The following is a 22,974-nucleotide window of genomic DNA, read 5'->3' as shown; positions in this document are numbered from 1 at the left end:
CTTGGCATCATTTGAAACGTGCAGTACGTCGTCGAACACTGGCTGACCTCTAAAAGGCCACCGTCATAGGGTGTAACAAGCGTGAACAGCAATATCTACACCACATCGTGGATATCAAGCATAAAACGATCCAAGGAGCATACAATGGACGAGGTACAACAGCGTGGCGTTTATTATTGCCCACCTCCAGATATTGTGTTCAGAGATCAACAAAGATGTGTCCTTTCCAAAAGACTGTCGTTTTGTTTGTAACTATTTCGCACGCGCCGTGAACTGAAGTCATAGCCGATGGTTCCCCACATCATGATGCCAGGAGTAACACCATGCCTCTCCAAAACAATGGAAGAATGCGACCTCTGCCCAGGCAGGCGCTGGACTCGCCAACGATGGTCATCTCAGGAAATGCTGAACCGTGATTCATCGCTGAACACTGACGCCACACATCAGTAGCCCAGGCTTCCCGATCACGGCACGAAAACAAACGTAAGCGCTTGTATTGCAGTGTTAACGGCAGCCTGTGCGTCGGATAGTAATACGACTGCGCTAGTCTTCAAGCACTGGTGCAGGATAGTACAGAATGTTGCAGGGGGTTAATTACTTGTTCTCAAATAGCAGGCGCAGATATGAAGGAGTCAGAATGTGCTTGGTGCATAATAAGACGATTATCCGTTGTGGTGGTCAGACGTAGTCCAATGGAAGCCTCACGAATATGCCTGACCGCACGTTCCGAAGCAGTCCAACATCGAGCCACTATCACATCCGAATGACCCGCAAAACTGGGTATTCCACGAATCGAACTGCCAGACAAATGAGGCCCACAACGAGGCCCCTTTCAAATTCTGTCAGGTGCTGTTAACGCTGTCTCACGCTGGTAAGCACTACCTCCATGAAGCTCGCAGCGATCAGTCAACATCCCCTTAAATACAGTACCAGGTCTGGTAACAACAACAAACAGGAGCAACGAAAATCCACTTTGGTAGCTTCTGTCACGAAGAAATGGACCGAGCGAGGTGGTGCAGTGGTTAGCACACTGGACTCTCTTTCGGGAGGACGACGGTTCAAACCCTCGTCCGACCATCCTGATTTAGGTCTTCCGCAATTTCCGTAAATCGATTGGCAAATTCCGGGATGGTTCCTTTGAAAGGCGCACGGCAGACTTCTTTCCCCATCCTTCGCTGATGCGATGGGACCGATGACCTCGCTGTTTGGTCCACAGCCCCGAATCAACCAAACCCCAAAAATTGGAGCCATAATCATTTACATACCCATTGATGGTGTATACACGTACGAAGCTGCACTGACATCTGTCCATGTCTGCTGTGTGTTTCTTGGCGCAATATATTTTAAGAGCTTAGCACGCTTTCATTCGGGTATTTTACAATTACGAGCGTGTTTCTCAAATTGCATCCATTACATACGACTGCTACTACCCAGTGTGGACTGTAATTATCGTACTGGAGCGAAACTTGGTAGATATTCTAATGTGTTAATGCAGAACCGATGTATGTTGGGGAAAAAAATTCAATTTTGTCCACTAGGCGCAAATTTGGCGCTGTAAATGCGAGAAAGACATCTAGAAATGTTTCCATACATTACGAACTAGGAAAGGTCGAACAAGTAAGAAAGGCACAATTCTGTTAGTACGAGGTTTGCCCACAATGTAATGCACCGCATTTTTTTCTCAGCCGAAAACAATGCTACGAATGCGAAATGTTACTTATGTATTATCTGAAGTCTCCTGCGTGAGCGCGCCAAGTTTCCGTCACTTCCGACAGATAGCGTAGCTGCAGGACAGTTTCAAAATGTCGCCTGTAGGTGATGTACGTTACAAGCAACGTGCTATCGTTGAATTTCTCACTGCAGATAAAGAAACTGGCGAATATTCAGAAACGCTTGTGCAAAGTCTATGCAGCATCTGCTGTCGACAGAAGTACAGTTAGTCGCTGGGTACGGAGGGTGACGTCATCAGACGGCGGTTCGGGGGAGCTCCACGATTTGCAGCGGTCAGGGGGACCATCCACGGGTGTCACACCTGACCTAGCCTCCTCGGACTTCCACTTGTATGGACCTTTAAAGGATGGATGGAGAATACGTGGAAAAGTAGGCTGTGCAGATAAAACACCACTCTTTCGTATGTGAAATTCTCATTATGTTCAAATAATGAATTGATGAAAAAAAAATAAATGAGGTGCATACTTTCTGGACAACCCTCGTATTAATTATTATTTACGCAATATGTTCAATATCAGCACCGGAGACATCGACGGAATGCTATACAGTACAAGATTTGAACCTGGTGGCCAAAATTGGAACTATTTTTTTTTCCAGCATAAATCGGTTCTGCAGTAACGAATTAGAGTATCAACCAAGCTTCACTACCAAACGATAATTACAGCCCACATTGGACCTCTGTCAGTACCTGTACTTTAATATAACCACCCGGTATGAGCTAACGGAGGAATTATTTTTAAGACGACGAAACCCAAATGGATTGCGTTATGTCGCAGCCGCAAGTGGTGTGATATTTCAGAGCGAAAATCATTTACTCGTAAGGCTTGTCCGATGTACAGTGAAACAGTGAATACGTCCAAGCAGTAGAGAAGGGAAAAAGTCCCGTAATGAACCACCTTGCTAGGCCCACGCTGCGAACTGTTAACCTCGGCAGACGACAGGTGGCGGAGCTAAGCCTCCCTCCTCCCCTCCTCGGTGGGCCGGTCATATTTCTCGCCCCTCGGCCGTCACGCCACGACGGCGCAGCTTCTGGCGGCGCGGCGCGACACCTCCTAACGAAATTACGACGCATGACGCGCGACGCTAAATAACGACCGTGACTCAGAGGCGCATCTGCGGGAGCTGCCAGGGGCGGCGCGCGGCCGGCGACATTTTTGCGTTAGGCGGGCCGGGCCGGCCGGGGCCTGACCACGGCGCTGCTGCCGCTGCTGCCGTCCTGATGCAATTACCCCGCGCCGAGCTATTACGGGCTTTTAGGGCGGCGGCGCGCAGAAAGGGGTTAGGCCGTAGAGTGACCCGCGTGCCGGCACGCCGGAGAGGCGAGCTTCTGCAGGCACCGAAAGCGTCACAACTAACGCCATGTGCGGCCGCCCAGCCTGCACGCCTCTACGCTCTTAATGGGCGTTTCGCCGTGAGGTTTCCGTGGGTCTAGTTTCTAGCCTACAGGGTAGCGCATGAAAAACCGGTCCCGAAAACAGACTGCTCGCCATTACGCACGAACTGTTGCCCGCCATGAGCAAATACAACAACAAGTAAATAAACATGTAGTAATTACATAATTGTCGCACAGATGACAAAATGGTAGATATCGATATAGACGACAGAGGGATAGAAAAACAATTGAAATCGCTGAAAACAGGAAAGGCCGCTGGACCTGATGGGATACCAGTTCGATTTTACACAGACTAGGTTAGGTTGGGTTAGTGTTTTTTAACGTCCCGTCGACAACGAGGTCATTAGACACGGAGCGCAAGCTCGGGTTAGGGAAGGATGGAGAAGGAAATCGGCCGTGCCAATTTCAAAGGAACCATCCTGGCATTTGCCTGAAACGATTTAGGGAAATCACGGAAAACCCAAATCAGGATGGCTGGAGACGGGATTGAATACACAGAGTACGAGAAGGAACTTGCCCCCCTTCTTGCAGCGGTGTACCGTAGTTCTCTAGAAGAGCGTAGCGTTCCAAAGGACTGGAAAAGGGCACAGGTCATCCCCGTTTTCAAGAAGGGACGTCGAACAGATGTGCAGAACTATAGACCTATATCTCTAACGTCGATCAGTTCTAGAATTTTGGAACACGTATTATGTTCGAGTATAATGACTTTTTTGGAGACTAGAAACCTATTCTGTAGGAATTAGCATGGGTTTCGAAAAAGACGGTCGTGTGAAACCCAGCTCGCGCTATTCGTCCACGAGACTCAGAGGGCCATAGACACGGGTTCACAGGTAGATGCCGTGATTCTTGACTTCCGCAAGGCGTTCGATACAGTTCCCCACAGTCGTTTAATGAACAAAGTAAGAGCATATGGACTATCAGACCAATTGTGTGATTGGATTGAGGAGTTCCTAGATAACAGAACGCAGCATGTCATTCTCAATGGAGAGAAGTCTTCCGAAGTAAGAGTGATTTCAGGTGTGCCACAGGGGAGTGTCGTAGCACCGTTGCTATTCGCAATATACATAAATGACCTTGTGGATAACATCGGAAGTTCACTGAGGCTTTTTGCGGATGATGCTGTAGTATATCGAGAGGTTGTAACAATGGAAAATTGTATTTAAATGCAGGAGGATCTGCAACGAATTGACGCATGGTGCAGGGAATGGCAATTGAATCTCAATGTAGACAAGTGTAATGTGCGGCGAATGCATAGAAAGAAAGATTCCTTACCATTTAGCTACAATACAGAAGGTCAGCAACTGGAAGCAGTTAATTCCATAAAACATCTGGGAGTAGGCAATAGGAGTGATTTAAAATGGAATGACCATATAAAATTAATCGTCGGTAAAGCAGATGCCAGACTGAGATTCATTGGAAGAATCCTAAGGAAATGCAATCCGAAAACAAAGGAAGTAGGTTACAGTACACTTGTTCGCCCATTGCTTGAATACTGCTCACCGGTGTGGGATCCGTACCAGATGGGGTTGATAGAAGAGATGGAGAAGATCCAACGGAGAGCAGCGCGCTTCGTTACAGGATCATTTAGTAATCGCGAAAGCGTTACGAAGATGATAGATAAACTCCAGTGGAAGACTCTGCAAGAGAGACGCTCAGTAGCTCGGTACGGGCTTTTGTTGAAGTTTCGAGAACATACCTTCACCGAGGAGTCAAGCAGTATATTGCTCCCTCCTACGTGTATCTCGTGAAGAGACCATGAGGATAAAATCAGAAAGATTAGAGCCCACACAGAGGCATACCGACAGTCTTTCTTTCCGCGAACAATACGAGACTGGAATAGAAGGGAGAACCAAAAGAGGTACTCAAAGTACCCTCCGCCACACACCGTCAGGTGGCTTGCGGAGTATGGATGTAGATGTAGATAAAGAAATAACAAATAAGCTAATGCAAACGTCTATATTTACTGAATTGATGTTGTGTCTTAGATTACATTACGTCTGGTGCTGAAAATTACGTTGTGCTTCAAAGCACTTTTTGCGTGCGCCCTAACACGATAATATCACTTTGCGCAACTCTGTCGCATAAGTAATCAAAATTTCATGACGAATATTGTTCTTCAATCTTCTAATGCTATTGGGTTATTTGCGTACACTTTTCCCTTTAGACTGCCCCACTGATAGAAGTCGCTAATGGTCAGGTCCGGTGAACGCGGCGGCCGCAATACTATGCTGACAGTCCTTTCTTCAGTGAGTCTTCCGTGAATTGGTCAGATTGATTTGCCTGAAGTGTGATTGATCACCACATTCTGTTGAAAGACAGCAAACGTACATTCATAAGGGTCGATTGTGCGCAAAATTCCTAAAAAATTCGCATATACACAGCAGTGTTCACTGTTGTTTATAAAAATATCGGACCCACAATCCGACTTCCTGACACGGCATATCACACTCCGATTTTTTCTTCGTGAGATTGAGGAAATTGGATACTCTTTTTATTTCGTCCGTCTCAGCTGCATTGATGTAAAATTCAGCTGTATTGGTTACGGGTTTCGGACTGACACGACCATTATCAATCCAGACATATTTCTCTTTACGGTAATTATTCATACAACATGGTGCCAAAATTGCACGAACAGCGAAGTGTGTGGTTTGAGAAATGGGTGTGTCGGCCCGAAACCGGTAACCGCTACAGTGAATCAGTACAACTGAGACGGAAGAAATAAAAATTTATCCAGTTTCCTCAGTACTGAACAGTTGCCGATCTACCATCCCGCGACAGCATGGCTCCAATAACCAAAATATAGAGATTGTTTGTAAACCAGTGTGTGGTGTTCTCGGAGTTCACATGTCCTGTGGTTGGTTGGTTGGTTTGGGGAAGGAGACCAGACAGCGTGGTCATCGGTCTCATCGGATTAGGGAAGGATGGGGAAGGAAGTCGGCCGTGCCCTTTCAGAGGAACCATCCCGGCATTTGCCTAGAGTGATTTAGGGAAATCACGGAAAACCTAAATCAGGATGGCCGGACGCGGGATTGAACCGTCGTCCTTCCGAATGCGAGTCCAGTGTCTAACCACTGCGCCACCTCGCTCGGTACATGTCCTGTGCAACCAGGCTTCATCACTCATGAAATACAGCACTGGATCCAACATACCAGTCTCAAATGTTTGACATAGACACGTACTGTAATTCACACGTTTCGCCGTATCTTCCTTCTTCAGTTCTTGAACACATTTCGCTTTGTAGGGCTTCCCTCTATGGTTGACAAGATCTACGCGAAAGGTTCACTCGTTGCGACAATTTACGTGTCGAATTCTTTGGACCCTTAATCATTCGTGCTCGAACATCCGCGATCACAGCAGGGGCTCAACTCTTTCTTGCGTTTGCGACTGACTGTGTAGTACGTCACTTTGTCACCAAATTTTCTATACTGCTCTCTGCTAGTATGGAAACGCCAAGAAACGTCTTTGCAAAAATGTGCCATGATTCCCTAAATGGACCGGCAGACTCTTACATTTCCAATATTGCGATTCTTTCTTCAAGAGGATCATCTCCCTGACACGTTTACTTCACGTGTCTTAACCACGTCGCAACGGCTTTCGTTCTGACAATACAAAAAGTACTCGCAACAGTTTTGAAGCAACAGATGACAACTGGCTTGAGACAATGAGCAGTCTAACATTCTGGGCCAGTTTCTGGATTGCCATACGGTAGTAGTACTCCGTCTTTAGTCAGAAAATTTATTTTCTTATTTAACAACAGGGACTTTACTGACTGGCCCTCTTCTATCTGAAGCTCACAGCTCGGACGTCAATTTCCTACGCAGTACAAAGCAATTCTCAAAAATAAAATTTTGAAAAGAGAATTAAAAATTTTTAAATCACGACTGAGGATCAGATGATGTATGAGCACGGTTCAATATTAAACATTCGCCACTTCTAACGAGGTCTGTCGGTAGCTGAGCGTGCAGCGTGAAAGTCTGGCAATTTTACAGCTGCTGGTTCAAAACTCGCTAAAAGGAACATTTTACTTCTACTTGAACTTTGCACATATTTAAAATATAAATGTTAATTAACGAATATCGAATCATAATTTTCAACATAAATAACATTTTTGTATTTAATTACTATTTAAGTGAAAATGCTATCATCCATAACAAATTAAAATTTGGTACAATAATACGAAAAGTAAAACAGAAAATATTATATATGACGCATATATGCAGACTGAAACGACAAATAATAATCTGTACCAAGGCCGGGATTCCCGCCTGGGTCTCGTGCTAACTAGGCAGATGCGCTGGCCACTAGGCCACCCTGGGACAGTGGCTTCACACAATTGTACCGACTACACTAGCATGCCTCCCTCCTCAATCCAAGTTCCCATTCACCCCGCAGCCAACTTGGTATTCAGCCTAACCTCTACAGCATTGCAGGGGCTCTCCAACTGCACTGGAATAAAACCTTAACATTGAACGAAATAGGAGATCCTGCCTGAAAACCATGCGTAGGTACTTCAATCAAATGACACTATATGGTTCCAGAGATTTTTGAAGTATCGGAAATATATGATGTAGATATGAAGACAAACGACCAAATAAAAATTGGTACAAAGACCGCGATTGAACCTGGGTCTCATACAGTCTCATTTTATTGAAGTACCTACGCATAGATAGTTCTTCTATTTTGTTCAATGCTAATGTGTTATTCCAACACAGTTGGAGAGTCCCTGCAATACTGTTAGAGTTTAGGGGGAATACCAAGTGGGCTGGGAAATGTGGAGGGGGGCGAGCTAGGATAGATACTCCGTGCAGTTGTGCAACGTCGCTGTGCAAGAGTGGCGTAGTGGTTGGCATACCTGCCTAGCGAGCAAGAGGCCCGGGTTCGCATCTCGGCCTTAGTACAAATTTTCAATGGTCACTTCAGTCCGCAAATACACATCACTGATGTTTGAGACTTAACATGATCTCTTGAACGATATAGTTTCATATGACATTTTTTATCTCTTGAGACTGAACACTACCACTGATGTGTATACAAAGGTTGGCCAAAGAGAAAGTGGCTCGGAAAATATTTACAAGGCTGACACAAAATTGGCCGTTGTTTATGGACAGCAGTACTGTCCATCACAGAATTTGCCGGGATTTGTGTTTTCGGTGGCGTATCTCTCTCAAGATCTGTCGCGAGTACTTTCCAGTGTCATTAGGTATGAGTGAGCGGAGTGGACGTGTTTAGTGACAAGTTGGATGCAACAGAAGTTGGTGATCATGATAAAAAAAAACACATGTTCACGGTCGAGTGTTATGCGAAGCACCAATTCGTGGAAAACTGTATGCGCAGAAGTTTAACACTGGAAGCGTTCTGGCAAAAAGTTCAGTAAAATCAGCAATACAAAACTTGGTGACAAAATGGCGCGAAAATGGCTCTGCTGCAAATAAAATACCTAACTGTCCGAAAAGAGTTCGAACACGAGGAAACACTGATCCACTGAAGGAAAGTCTGGAAATAAAGTCCGTCGAAATCGTAACGGTGTTTATCTTTGCTAGTAGGAATTAAGAAAGCGTCGTTTCGAAATATTATGAAACCGGACCTGAATTTCTACCTTTATAACTTTAGTGATGCGCAGTATTCAAAGTGTCCAGACGAATTTTGGCGTGTTGACTTCTGCCGGTGGTTTTTGAGTGATCGTCAGTTTTTTATTTCTTCAGATGAGGCCCGATTCAGACTGTCAGGGTATGATCAGGTAAAAGAGCATGCGCGACTATGCATCAGAAAATTGCGATCAGTACCTTGAACCGTTGCATAATCTCAAGATTGGTGTTTGGTGAGTATTATTTGGTGTCCGCATCGTAACACGATTACTTCACCAAACTGTTAATGCTAACGGGCACAAACTGTTTAATCCTAATGTGGACCAACTCACAGAAGATGAACGGCTATATGAATACTTTCAGGGAGACGGAGTTACAGCAAACTCCATCCCGACAACCTTGTCACAAGAACATGAAGTTTTCAGTTATGAGGAGTATCAGCACAGTCAGTGCACATCTCCCGACCTCTTCTACTGCCTGATCACTCTCCTTCAAACTGTAGAGTCAGGTGTACTCAAATAATCTTCGCATACTTGAAAGATCTACAGCAGAACACTGGAAATACTACTGCTGAAGCTGTCTCTCAGGCAGAGGTGCTACGCGTGTCTCAGTTTGATAAATCGAGCACAGCGCTGCATCGACGTCAACGATAGCCCTTTCCAGCATCTTCTGCAATTAACTTGCTCATACTGAGTAAGAAGGGTCGATGTGTAAATATTAGATAAGCCTGCATTCGTTAATAAAAAGGGAGTTTAAGTAAAAATAAAAATATTGCAATTAACAAGATTTGAATCAGCGACTGATGTTTACAAGATCTTTACGCTAGACACCCAGCTATTGCAGCGCGTCGCTTTAGGAAATTGATGTCGGGGCACTGACCTTCAAATTCCCTACGTATGAAGAAAATCATCGAGGTCCAGACCGCAAAGTCAATTTGTAAGTCCATCAGATTCCGAAGACACAACTCCATTTCCAACAGTTAAATTATCATCATCGTCATGATCATTTAACAGTTCCTGTTTCTCAGATGACGTGTGCAAACGTCTTCCATATTTTCCTATCAGTATCAATCCTGCTGTTCACTATATGGTCCAGCGTGGTATCGTCCATCCTGAATGTTCCTGGCCTTGCCGGCCGGTGTGGCCGTGCGGTTCTAAGCGCGTCAGTTTGGAACCGCGTGACCGCTACTGTCGCAGGTTCGAATCCTGCCTCGGGCATGGATGTGTGTGATGTGCTTAGGTTAGTTAGGTTTAAGTAGTTCTAAGTTCTAGGCGACTGATGACCTCAGTAGTTAAGTCCCATAGTGCTCAGAGCCATTTGAACCATTTTGTTCCTGGCCTGTCCACCTGCCGGCTTCCTTTCACTTTTCTCTCCTAGATTTAATCCAGCTGTCCTCGATTCCAAGGACTACAGGAACGTTGTTCGGGCGTTACATCTGCATCGAATCATCCCCAAGTAGTAAATGAACGAGACAGTCATTACACTTACAAGAAAAGCACCACAGACTAAATTGACAGATGACGTATTATTATTAGTAGTTACCTTTATTTGGCAAAAAAATGTCTGTTCTCTATATGCTTAACCGCCACTACTCTCGGTAATTTAATTTTATTTTTACTTTTATGTATGCAAAGGAAAACAGTAGTATAGTCTTCTTTTTTTCTTTTTTCAGATATACAAGTTGCATAGATAACTGCCGTCTTAAGCAACTGTAATAAAAGTCTTATTCCGACCAGACGCGCTTCGCTTTATTTTAAAATATTTTAAAACATCATTGTAACAATGTGATTTTTTTCTTACAACATATTCTTTTCGTAACGAACAGTTTAACATTTCGCATGTTTTATTTATTACCAGAAACAGTTTTTATTCTTTTCGTCACGAAAAGAATAAAAACTTTTTATAGTGATAAGTAAAGCATGCAAACTGTTAATGATCATAACAAACAAAATTATAAGAAAAAAACTATTGTTACAGTGACCACTGAAAAAGCTTTAAAATAAAGCGAAACGCGTCTGGTCTGAATAAGACTTATTACAGTTGCTAAAGACGACAATTAACCTATACAACTTGAAAACAATACTAATTTCACTACTTTAGCATCGTTGAACTACGACGTAGGTTCATTTGAGTCATGTAGTACAGACATGAATATGTTAAATCATTTAAGTGCGCGCGGATGTGAACGTTTATCATGAATGCACAAACAATTTTAGTCAAATGAAGGCAAACATTACTGATACTTTATTTGACCGTTTATATCGTCCAGGACGCTACACTCGTATAACTAGCAGGTGTGTTATTCATTCAACAAAAAATGGAAGCACATGTAACGCAAAAAGGTCAATGTCGTCCTTGTAACTGACGGTGATCCTCCGAAAGCGTTGGCCGTACTCGTACACAGAAAATTGAGACTTCACAGCTGAGGCCATCGGTCCCCTAGAACTTACAACTATTTAAACCTAACTAACCTAAGGACATCACACACATCCATGCCCGAGGCAGGATTCGAACCTTCGACCGTAGCGGTCGCGCGGTTCCAGACTGAAGCGCCTAGAACCGCTCGGCCACCGCGGACGGCTGAGATACTGTGAGAACGAAAACATATTGCTTGTAAAAGTATCTTCAAGCCACACACCTCTTTTTTTTCCAATTCTTCTAATCCGTTGATAACCGTATGAAAAGCATGGGCAATTACAAATAAAAGGGTAGAGGGGCAACAGTAGGCGGCAGTATATGCAATGACTCAAACCGCCGTCCTTCGACAAACTAAGAATCAAATAATGAGGATGACAAATGGAGCCACTAACAACTATTTTTGGTATACTAAAAAGATTGTCCCTTGTTTCGAGGTTCGTACAAAGTTCGTAGCATTGCTGTCATGTCAAGGCACGTCGACGAACACGATAGCTCAGTTTCAGTTAGGTCCTACCGCTTGTCTCCGAGAGATTGAATGGCTCTTCTGAAGAATTGTTTAAACCACAAACAAGTGTCAGTTGTACATTAACGCTGCAGCAGGAAGTCCATTGGCGATCCACACCCTGTCGTCCTGGTTCAAGAATAAGCAGAATACGCTTCGACAGACGAATACCCTTTACTGACTGCCTCGCGACCTGATTAGAAATTAGACCAATTGTGCACACAATGTACGAGCTAAAAGCATAAGGAACCATTTGCTCTAAGCTGTGTAACGAGTAACAGTGCCCCGCCACTCATACCTCACACCTCATCAACGAGAAGATTGCCTACAATGGCGTAGCGAACGACTGGAATGATGAATGGTGCCTTGGAATCAATGCCGGTCATTGGCAGACGCGCTGGCTACGACACGAGTGGCAACTACTAGAGGGCATCGGATAGTCATACAGAGTTACGGGCTGCCATGGTGCGGAAAGCCGTAAAATGTAACGGCTGCGCATTTGTGGTTTTTGTTGAGCCAGGGTAACTTACGGATCCATCCATCCCATTCGGTTGCCGTTAGAACCACGTATGAGGGCTATAACTGTTCAGTAAGTCAGTCTTCACGAAGCTCTTCTCGACCCATAAATAAACCACACTGATGAGCCAAAACATTATGACCTAATGTTTAGCAATATATTGGCCCACATTTCAACGAAATACAGCACCGGCTCGGCATAGCACCGACTCGACAAGTTCTGGTACTTTTTGGAGGCATCTAGGGTCATCAGATGTCTATGTAATGGTCACCCTATTTCAGTAAGTTACGGGCCGGCGGTTTGTTGACGTGCAGCTGGCGCCCCATAGCTCACAGATGTGCTCCAACGACTTCATATTATGGGAATTTGGTGGACATGACATCAACGTGAGTTCACTATCAAATTTCTTAAACCACTGTAGCACGATTCTGCCCTCGTGTCACGGACAGTTGTTCTGCGAGATGATGATGCCATCGACGTAGAAAATAGAAAAAAAAGGATGATTAGGGTTTAGCGTCCCGTCGACGTCTATATCATTGGAGGTGGAATCGCAGTTGGAGAAGATATCAAAGCAGGAAGGGATGCAGATGGTTGACGAGCTATCTTATTTCACTCCCGTACTACCACAGGTACCGTGGAAGCCCAGCTTAATTTCCTTTATAGCGTAACACTGCTTCCACCAACCTGGGTACGTAGCTCAGTGAATCTTTCGAGCAGCCGTCCGCCTGGATGGTGGCGTATCTGAACACGACTGCCGGCCTGATGTAAAACGTGATTCATCTGACCGGAACTGACAAAGGCGTTGGGTAAACATGGAAACACGTAAGAGTCGTCTGCTGCGGTGTCCAATGTGCAACGATTTGCGCTGTTCAACGATTTGCGCTGAATGGAAAGCTTTGAAACAATTGTGCCCGCCTCCACGATCTGTGGTGAGACGCCTACTCGTAGTTTCGCCGTCCTTGAACCATTTTCCACCGACGCTGATGATAGTAAGAACAGCTGACCATGTTCGCTTTTTCCGAGACGCCCATTCCCAGGAGCCGGACCATAACAATCGGCTATTTACCAAAGCCGTCTATGTTGGTGGACTTGCGCATTTGTGGTCCACAACGTCGGTAGAATGATTCGCCATTCACCTCTGCTCCGCTTATGTACTTATCGCATCGCGTGCCCACAACGCCACCTAATGGCTTTTCAGTATAGCGGTGGGCAGTGGACATAATGTTTTGGTTCTTTTATGTATTTACGAAAGTAGACAATATCTATATGGGGCAATCAAATGAAAACGAGACAGATGGAAAAAATAAGTAAGCTATATGTTATTTCAAAAGTAATCGCCCTAACTGTCAACACACTTACCCCACTTTGGCCCCGCTTATATGTTATTAAGGCCGCTTCGACTCCGCTGCGAAAGATTCCCTGGAAAGCCTTAACACATATTCCATACAGTCCCAATCTCTCCCCATGCAATTTCCACATATTGGAGATCTAAATAACGACATTCGTGGCCGTCGATTTGCTTCGGACGAAGACTTGCACGCCTGGGAACAATCAAGGTCACACCAGCAACCGCAAACATTTTTTCATGAAGGCATTGACAATTTTGTCTCAGATTGGGATTACAGAATTTACACTAATGGCGACTACTTTTGAAATAATAACCAGTTTGCTGGCCGTGGTAGTCGAGCGGTTCTAGGCGCTCAGTCCGGAACCGCACGACTGCTACGGTCACAGGTTCTAATCCTGCCTCGGGCATGGATGTGTGTGCTGTCATTAGGTTAGTTAGGTTTAAGTAGTTCTAAGTTCTAGGGGACTGATCACCTCAGATGTTAAGTCCCACAGTGCTCAGAGCCATTTGAACCAATAACCAGTTTACTTACTATTTTTCCACCTGTCCCGTTTTCATTTGACAGTTACTTGTGAATAATGTAAACCTAATCAACACACAGATCAGGCCTGAAGTGTTTTATAAGAAGAGCTACTGCTGGATAACATCGATCAGCTAGATACCAAGATTAAACAATTCTAAATTAGATACACAGAACCAACATCGACTTACATAGTCCTCGGTGCACTGCAGAGTGGCGCGGAGTACACTTTACCCCAATTTTAGCAATTATCAGTCGTTTCTGTTCGATTATGCAGTTACGGAAGAATAACAGCTCATATACACTAACAGGTTAAAAGCATCCGCCCACCTATTAGTGGACAATAGTATGGGGTGTGTACAACATATTTTGACCGCTTGAACTCTGCTGGCGACACTTCCAATGATGTGTCTGAATGCCTGTGCGGGAATGGCACCCATTCTATTTCAAAGGCCGAAACCGGAGAAGATAGTAATGATGGACGTTGGGACCTGGAGCGAAAGCGACGTTCCAGTTCACCCCAGAAGTGTTCCGTTGTGTTCAGGTCAGGACTCTGGTAGGTCAGTCCAATGCAAGAATGTTATTTTCCACAAACTAGCCCCACATATTCTGTTTCATTACAGGCTGAATTGCCCTGCTGATATAGTCATCGCCTCCGAAATGTTCCTCTACAGTACCCAGTGAACATTCCTGCAAAACGTGTTCATACTGTTTCGCATTTTGTGTTTTCTTACGCGCAGTAAGGGAACCACACGATAAGCACTGAAACACCCGATCACCATAACACAACCTCCTCCGTACTTCATTGCTGGCATTGCACATGATGACACGTAACGTTCTACAGGTATTAACCAAACCAAGATCCTTCCATCGGATTGATTCTTTACTCCAAATCACCACTGTCAATTGGCGTCGCTCTTTACGCCGCCCCAAGCGTCGCTAAGCAATGGCTGCAGAAACGTGTGGCTTATAAGGAGATGTTCGACCAATGTGTTAGACCAGGATAGTATTAGTTTAGCTGTGGTTGTTCCTGCGTGTTTCCATTTCACAATCACATCCCCAACAGTCGACATGGGCAGCTTTAGAAGGGCTGAAACGTCTTTCATGCATTTTTTACGCAGGTGACGTCGAATGACTTGCCCACGCTCAAGTCATTGAGCTCTCTGGGATCGATCCATTTTTCTCTTTACTGACAAGGCAATATCCCTGCCCCCTTCTTCTATGATAGCGGAACAAACACTGGTAGCAGTTACTTATGTAAAATATCGGGGAGTATGCGTACGGAACGGTTTGAAGTGGAATGATCATATAAAATTAATTGTTGGTAAGGCGGGTTCCAGGTTGAGATTCATTGGGAGAGTCCTTAGAAAACGTAGTCCACCAACAAAGGAGATGGTTTACAGGACACTCGTTCGACCTATACTTGAGTATTTCTCATCAGTGTGCGATCTGTACCAGGTCAGGTTGACAGAGGAGATAGAGAAGATCCAAAGAAGAGCGGCGCGGTTCGTCACAGGGTTATTTGGTAAGCGTGACAGCGTTACGGAGATGTTTAGCAAACTCAAGTGGCCGACTCTGAAGGCAGGCGCTCTTTATCGCGGTGTAGCTTGCTGTCCAGGTTTCGAGAGGGTGCGTTTCTGGATGAGGTATCGAATATATTGCTTCCCCCTACTTATACCTCCGGAGGAGATCACGAACGCAAAATTAGAGAGATTCGAGCGCGCACGGAGGCTTTCCGGCAGTCGTTCTTCCCGCGAATCATACGCGACTGGAACAGGAAAGGGAGGTAACGACAGTGGCACGTAAAGTGCGCTCCGCCACACACCGTTGGGTGGCTTGCAGAGTATAAATGTAGATGTAGATAATGGCACGTCCGTCTCTCGTGACTTCAGTGGTCAATTCCTCTTTTCATAGGGATGTCCGGATATTTTTGGTCAAATAGTGTATCTCCGTATGCTTAATCATGATCCCTACAGATGTTATACGTTGGATGCAGCAGAACTATCCCTCGTCTTCCTCGAGTGCTGGCTTCCTAAATTTAACAAACAAGGTTTCGCGATAAAACCATCGTATTCCTTCAAAAGGTTCTCATTTATGTCTCCTGAGCCCCCTTGTTACACTTTCTTATGGTTCACACTATCTTGTTAGGATCGTAGCAGTGCGTGCATGAATTCGTTCGACATCTGTTGTCTTCTGAATTCGAAAACAATTCCATGCGCACAGTGGCAGTACTCTAGATGTGGTCGCACTAGCGCCTTGCATGCGGTTAACTAAAGCACTTTAACGTAATGAGTTCCATCTGCAAGGAAGTCCCGAATCCAATCACGAATCTGGTTCGATAGTCGGTAGGCTAGAGTGCGGAACTAATCTAATGCTTCTTTGAAGTCTAGAAACACGACATGAACCATGGCGCCGTTGTCTAAGATGATATGGATCTCGTGAACGAACAGAGAGCGAGTTGAGTTTTGCGACACTCTATTTGCGGAATCCATTGTAGTTGGCTGTTAGCGACTGTCTATCGGTGTACTACAACGTATTGCATGAGGACGCCGAAGAACTCTGACTTAGAGCCAGCTATTAACTGTCTACTGGTGATGGGACGTCGAGAAGACAACAGAGCGGCCAGAGGCGGTGCTCACCTGGTAGCTGACCTCCTGCTCGAGGATGGCCCTGTTCTGCTGGTTGCCGGAGCAGCAGGCGAGCAGCGTGGGGAAGAGCAGCGCAGACAGCTCCGGCCTGCTGAAGTAGGCGAGCGGCAGCCCGCACAGCTGCTGCAGCACCGTCGGCGTGTTGCCCGACTGCAACATCATCTGCAGCACCACAAGCCGGGTCAGCGATTATTTAAAAAATAAAAACACATGTAAAGGCATAGGCTTCTATGGCCAGCGTCAATTTGAAGAAAATATTCTGAGTGTTCGGCAAGGTCATTATGAAACGCCAAAGCAAACGGCTCTTTAATCGCCCGGGAGAGGACCGAAGGAAAAATGGCGGAAACGTCAGCTTTGTAGTTACTTCAGTGTTTCATGACGAAGCAGCCAAACACTAAAAAAGATTTCACTCATTATAAAAACACTTACCGCACAGACACATGGCCACCTCAGCGGCTGTGGTGTGGACATATACACGTGTCCATAATTAAAGTTTCAGTTTCAAAAGGAAAGAGAACCACTGCTCAATGTTATTTCAGATTGAAACAGCATATTACTGACGCAGGGGGAAAAAGGCGTCAGAACATGCACACTAAAAGACGGTGATGATGATGATGACGACGATGTTTGGTCTGTGGGGCGCTCAACTGCGCGGTTATCAGCGCCCGTACAAATTTCCAACCTTTGCTCAGCCCAGTCTCGCCACTTTCATGAATGATGATGAAATGATGAAGACAACACAAACACCCAGTCATCTCGAGGCAGGTGAAAATCCCTGACCCCGGCGGGAATCGACCCCGCGACCCACTAAAAGACGAGAGACACACGTCTGTTCCTCAGTTTGCGCCCGAGACATCCAAATGACTGCCCATGACGGATCGCACTCTGTTGATAAAGCGCTTTTACAAGAACGTTGATTGTGCGGCAATAGCACTGCAAAAGTTCTGGAGACTCAAGATATGAAAACCGGCGTCGATTCGATGTCTGCTAAGTGTCACGAGAAAATGGTTACAAAATTAGAATACGGACTTTTTTAAAGTGAAATGTGCCATATGGAGGAAAGCACCTGGTCCGGTACCTGTTGAATATGTGGCCACAGCATTGCAGGACAGGTCCAGCGGTGGTATGCAAACATGCAGTGCATGGGGAAATGCCCGAACACTGGACATGCCTGACAGCATGGTGCATTAAATCTTACGAAACAACCTGCATTGCAATCCATATAAAATCACCTATTGTCACGAATTGCTTCCTGCTCACCTTCCAGCAAGACAAATGTTCGCTCTAGAATTTCCTTCTCGCAAGGAAGTGGACAATGAATGACCATGGAACATTCTGTGGACAAACGAAGCCCATTTCCATCTCCAAGAACGCGTCAATACGCTGAATTGTAGAATATGGGCATAGAAAAAGTGACTGTGTGCTGCAGGTTGACGATTTCATTTATCGTAAGGCCGCATTAGTTCGACGAGGTTAGTCCTGCGGGACGAGTTACCTGCACCATCACTGGTAAACGCAATGAGAGTCTTTGGCGCAACAACGTCATTCCAACCCTTCAACAGCGTGGATGTGTGGGTAGAATAATTTTTATGCATGATGGCGCTACTCCGTACATGGAACAGCCGGTGAAGTGGCTGCTGCAGAGGCATTTCGGAAATTTCCCTACAGCCTGGGGATTGGGTTGATTATGGGGAGGAGACCAAACTGCGAAGTCATCGGTCTGATCGGATTAGGGAAGGATGGGGAAGGAAGTCGGCCGTGCCCTTTCAAAGGAACCATCCCGGCATTAGCCTGCAGCGATTTAGGGAAATCATGGAAAACCTAAATTAAGATGGCCGGACGCGGGATTGAACCGTCGTCCTCCCGAATGCGAGTCCAGTGCGCCACCTCGCTCGTTCCTACAGCCTGGCCGTCCAGATCACCTGATCTTAATCTGTGTGACTTCTGGCTGTGGGGTTGGCTGAAAGAAGCTGTATTCAGTGCCCCAATTATAACGGTAGCTGAACTCAAAGCACGCATTGTGCAACGCATTCTAAAAGTGACCCCTGAGATACTTCGATCCGTTGTGGAACATGCTGTTTCTCCATTTCAACTTGCAGAAATCGGTAGACTGCTCGTTGAAGGTATCTTGCGCCCGTCCCCCGACAGAAACGATGTCATTTTCCTTTTTATACTGTTTTTCGTCCCAGTGCACTCAAAAACCGGCGTCATTTTGCTTTTCATGTGATTTTTGACCTCAGGACAATTAAATCTGATTTTACCCATCTGATGTGGTACGACTTCACCGTGGTGGATGGGCTCAACTAACAGTGCCACAACTGTTCACTGTCGATCATGTGTAGTAATGCACTTTGAAGTGTACGGATGATGGAACAAGAAAATCAAACCACAGCAGCCGTACTGTGATTCATCTGCCATTTGTAGTCGACCCAATTTGCGTTAAGACGTTTACAGCGCCATGTATCTGTAATTATTATATGACACTTCCCCTGCGTTAATATATGCTGTTCAAATTTTACATTACTCAGAGCAGTGGTTCTCTTTCAACAGCGTTTTGAAACTGGAACTTCAGTTATGGACACACTGTATTTCAAAAACTCGCTACACCGGTTTATAACGCTCACAAGCAGTAACGTGCTGACAACAGCTCAGTGACAAAAAAAACAAAAACCAGAAATAAATGTTAACATTAAATTTATCGACTATTTCGTCGATACTTGGAGAAATATATACATACCAAACTGAAATACACGGTGTAATAAATGTTCCACATAAATATTTACACTGACCCAAAAAAATACCAGACTATTAAGAAGGAGTTGTGCGACATAAAAGAAAGTTGGTAGGCGTCTTTCTACATCCGAGAGATGATATCTACTCAAATTTCGCACAAGTCGCGTAAGAATCTCGCTAGTAGCGCCTCTATGAGAACGCAAATCGGGTTTGCTTTAAATACACGCTGTAAGGGTTAGTTGCCTTTGAAACTGCACGTGCTGAGTTGATGTCAGTCAAGAATACCTTTAAGGCGACAAAGACGCCATTATCAACACCTCACTGGGTCTGAACGAAGCAGTGTAATAGAGCTATGAGAAGCTGGATTTTCCTTCTGCAATACTACAGAAAGACTTGGCAGGAATCTAGCCACTGTACATGATTGCTGGCAGCCGTGATCGCAACAATGTACAGTCGAAAGACTTTTCTCTTGATTACATTAACCTGTGATCTTCCTACGTTCATCACTTGAATATGTTACCTAGACAAATGCATTCCCTAAATTTCATTATTCTTCATTTATTATTTTTTGGTGTTGTGATTTTTTCCGTCAAATTATGCATCAACAAGAAATTGTAATGCTTCAATTTGACGTAGGTACTAAACAAGAAATATTATCCGTTGAGTTTCAGGATTGCATCCATATGACGTCGATATCTTATCCCAGTATTTCGGCTGGCAACTACTATAAAATCTTTAGGTTTGTTTTCTGAAATTCGTATATATAAACAATGAAGACATACATCTAACTCAAGGTTTTCGTGTTTAGGACTGTTGAAGACAGGAAAAGGAATTAACAGAAGGGTAAATATGGCCTGGTGCACTTTTTGTAAACTGAAGAAACTGCATATTACAAGTTTTAACATAAAGGCGGCATCACAAGGACTTCTAGTGCGAAAAGAATTAAAAAACTAGGGATTCCACCGGAAAAAATTGGATAATGCTTGTTTGGCGTTACTAGGAGAGCCATAAAAACAAACGGATCATAAAACTGGAGTGGAAGACATGATTATGATTGCAACGCCAATGAAACTGAATTGGATGAGACATACAGCCAACGGAATGTATGTTAGATGGACAAAATTAGTGCTTTGCCTGATTCCAACAGATAAGATGCAGCGGCTCTATGGAACGTGAATAGCTAACAGAAGATATGCAGGAATAACATGGATGGTTACAGCTAATAACTGTAATGCAGGAAGTGCTTTGAAGGCGGCTTTCATTTACCAAATGATGCCCTAAGAGATAACGATTATACTTTTGATAATGACAAGCTATCAGAGTTTTGAAACGTTACACAGTTTATAAATCTGCTGCTACATGTGGATAAAGGTGCAGACGTGTGTTTCCACGAGCGCTACTAACATTGACGCAACACTATTTTCGCGATCAGTTTATCATGTCATGATAAAGAAGCCTTTTTTTATATCTGACCCAGACAAGCATGTATAAATATCATAAATGTAAATTCAGAAATGCTGATATACTGTAACCCTTAAAAGACAACCAGGAATAAATTAAACACACACATCAGCAAAAGTTTTCCATCACCTCGGTTCCGAGAGACCCGGAACCTTTACAGAAAATTGGGAGAGAGATCAACAAAAACATCATTTCAGCCCTTTTTATTGCACATGAAAACCACAAATTGCATGTTGTACCACCATACAGCGAGACCTTCAGTGGTGGTGGTACAGACTGCTGTACACACCGGTACCTCTAATACCCAGCAGCACGTCCTCTTGCATTGATGCATGCCTGTATTCGTCGTGGGCAAGTTCATCAACGCACTGCACTGTTGATCCAGATTGTCCCACTCCTCAACAGCGATTCGGCGCAGATCCCTCAGAGTAGCTGGTGGGTCACGTCATCCATAAACAGCCCTTTTCAGTCTATCCCAGGCATGTTCGATCGGGGTCATAGGGTTCATATCTGAAGAACATGCTGGCCACTCTAGTCGAGCGATGTCGTTATCCTGAAGAAAGTCATTCACAAGATGTGCACGATGGGACCGCGAATTGTCGTCCATGAAGACGAATGCCTCGCCAATATGCTGCCGATCTGGTTGCACTCTCGGTCGGAGAGGGGCATTCACGTATCGTACAACCGTTATGGCGCCTTCCATGACCACAAGCGGCGTACGTCGGCCCCACATAATGCCACCCCAAAACAGGAGGGAACTCCACCCTGCTGCACTCGTTGGACAGTGTGTTCAAGGCGTTCAGCCTGACCGGGTTGCCTCCAAACAGGTCTCCGACGATTGTCTGGTTGAATGCATGTATGACACTCATCGGTGAAGAGAACGTGGTGCTAATCATGAGCGATCCATTCGTCATGTTGTTGGGACCATCTGTATCGCGCTGCATGGAGTCGTGATTGCAGAGATGGACCTCGCCATGGACGTCGGGAGTGAAGGTGCTCATCATGCAGCTTATTGCGCACAGTTTGAGTCGTAACACGACGCCCTGTGGCTGAACGAAAAGCATTATTCAACTTGGTGGCGTTGCTGTCAGGGTTCCTCCGAGACATAATCCGGAGGTAGCAGTCATCCACTGCAGTAGCCTGAGCGAGGCATGTCATCGACAGTTCCTGTCTCCTGTATCTCCTCCATGTCCGAACAACATAGCTTTGATTCACTCCGAGATGCCTGGACACTTCCCTAGTTGAGAGTCCTTCCTGGCACAAAGTAACGATGCCGACGAGATCGGACCGCGGTACTGACCGTCTAGGCACGGTTGAACTACAGACAACACGTGTACCTCCTCCTTGGTGGGATAACTGGAACTGATAGGCTGTCGGACCCCTCCGTCTAATAGGCGCTATTCATGTATGGTTGTTTAAATGGTTGGGCGTGTTTAGTGACATCTCTCAACAGTCAAAAGGACTGTGTCTGTGATACAATATCCACAGTCAACATCTATCTTCAGGAGTTCTGGGAACCAGAGTGATTCAGAACTTTTTTTGATGTGTGTATTAATGACAAAATCACTAAGAATAAAACCACATTAAATATTGAAGATTTCAAGCCTACTTCTGTCTTTCGGTGGGACTGTACGATATGTATAGCACAATTTGACAACCAGTTTAGTCTGAAACGAGGTGTTAATTGAGGCAGTCCTTCGATAAAACTACCGTTCATTGTAGCTTTTCTTTTGAGTGTTATCTAAAATTTTGTGACAATAGGTTCATCCACTTTAAGAACTCCGGCTTTTGTTAGCGATAATGCAGACAATATTTCACGGAGCTGCTATAGCGATGTAACATTGATAGTTAGATGTTGAAAACTACAAACCGTGTGATTACATATTTAATTCTTGAAACTGGAGAATACATTCCTCAACATGAACATGCACTACTATTTTGAAAATTACGACATCCAGAAGTAATGGTCTGAATCTGTCCAAAATCGGAAGATGTACAGAACAGTAGAACCATTGTAAGTGATAAAGAATGCAGAGAGATGGCGTGCACGTACGTCCAGCAGTGCCTTTTTTGTGTGTCTGGAGAGGTAAACGTCATGCAGCGCCCAGTTGGTGCACA

At 44.9% G+C, this 22,974-nt stretch overlaps 1 protein-coding gene across 1 annotated transcript in view; it reads right to left on the bottom strand.

The window, feature by feature from the left end:
• LOC124799056 (S phase cyclin A-associated protein in the endoplasmic reticulum) overlaps positions 1 to 22,974 on the bottom strand; it is a 621,352-nt gene that overhangs the window by 8,989 nt on the left and 589,389 nt on the right. The window contains exon 28 of the mRNA XM_047262594.1: positions 16,654 to 16,824. Coding sequence (XP_047118550.1) covers positions 16,654 to 16,824 — 171 coding nt within the window. The remainder of the gene's footprint in view (positions 1 to 16,653; positions 16,825 to 22,974) is intronic.

The sequence above is a fragment of the Schistocerca piceifrons genome, chromosome 5 (assembly GCF_021461385.2).
Source record: "Schistocerca piceifrons isolate TAMUIC-IGC-003096 chromosome 5, iqSchPice1.1, whole genome shotgun sequence".
Taxonomy (NCBI): Eukaryota; Metazoa; Arthropoda; class Insecta; order Orthoptera; family Acrididae; genus Schistocerca; species Schistocerca piceifrons.
Note: the sequence above shows the minus strand (reverse complement) of the source record. Positions and strands in the feature narration are given on the sequence as shown.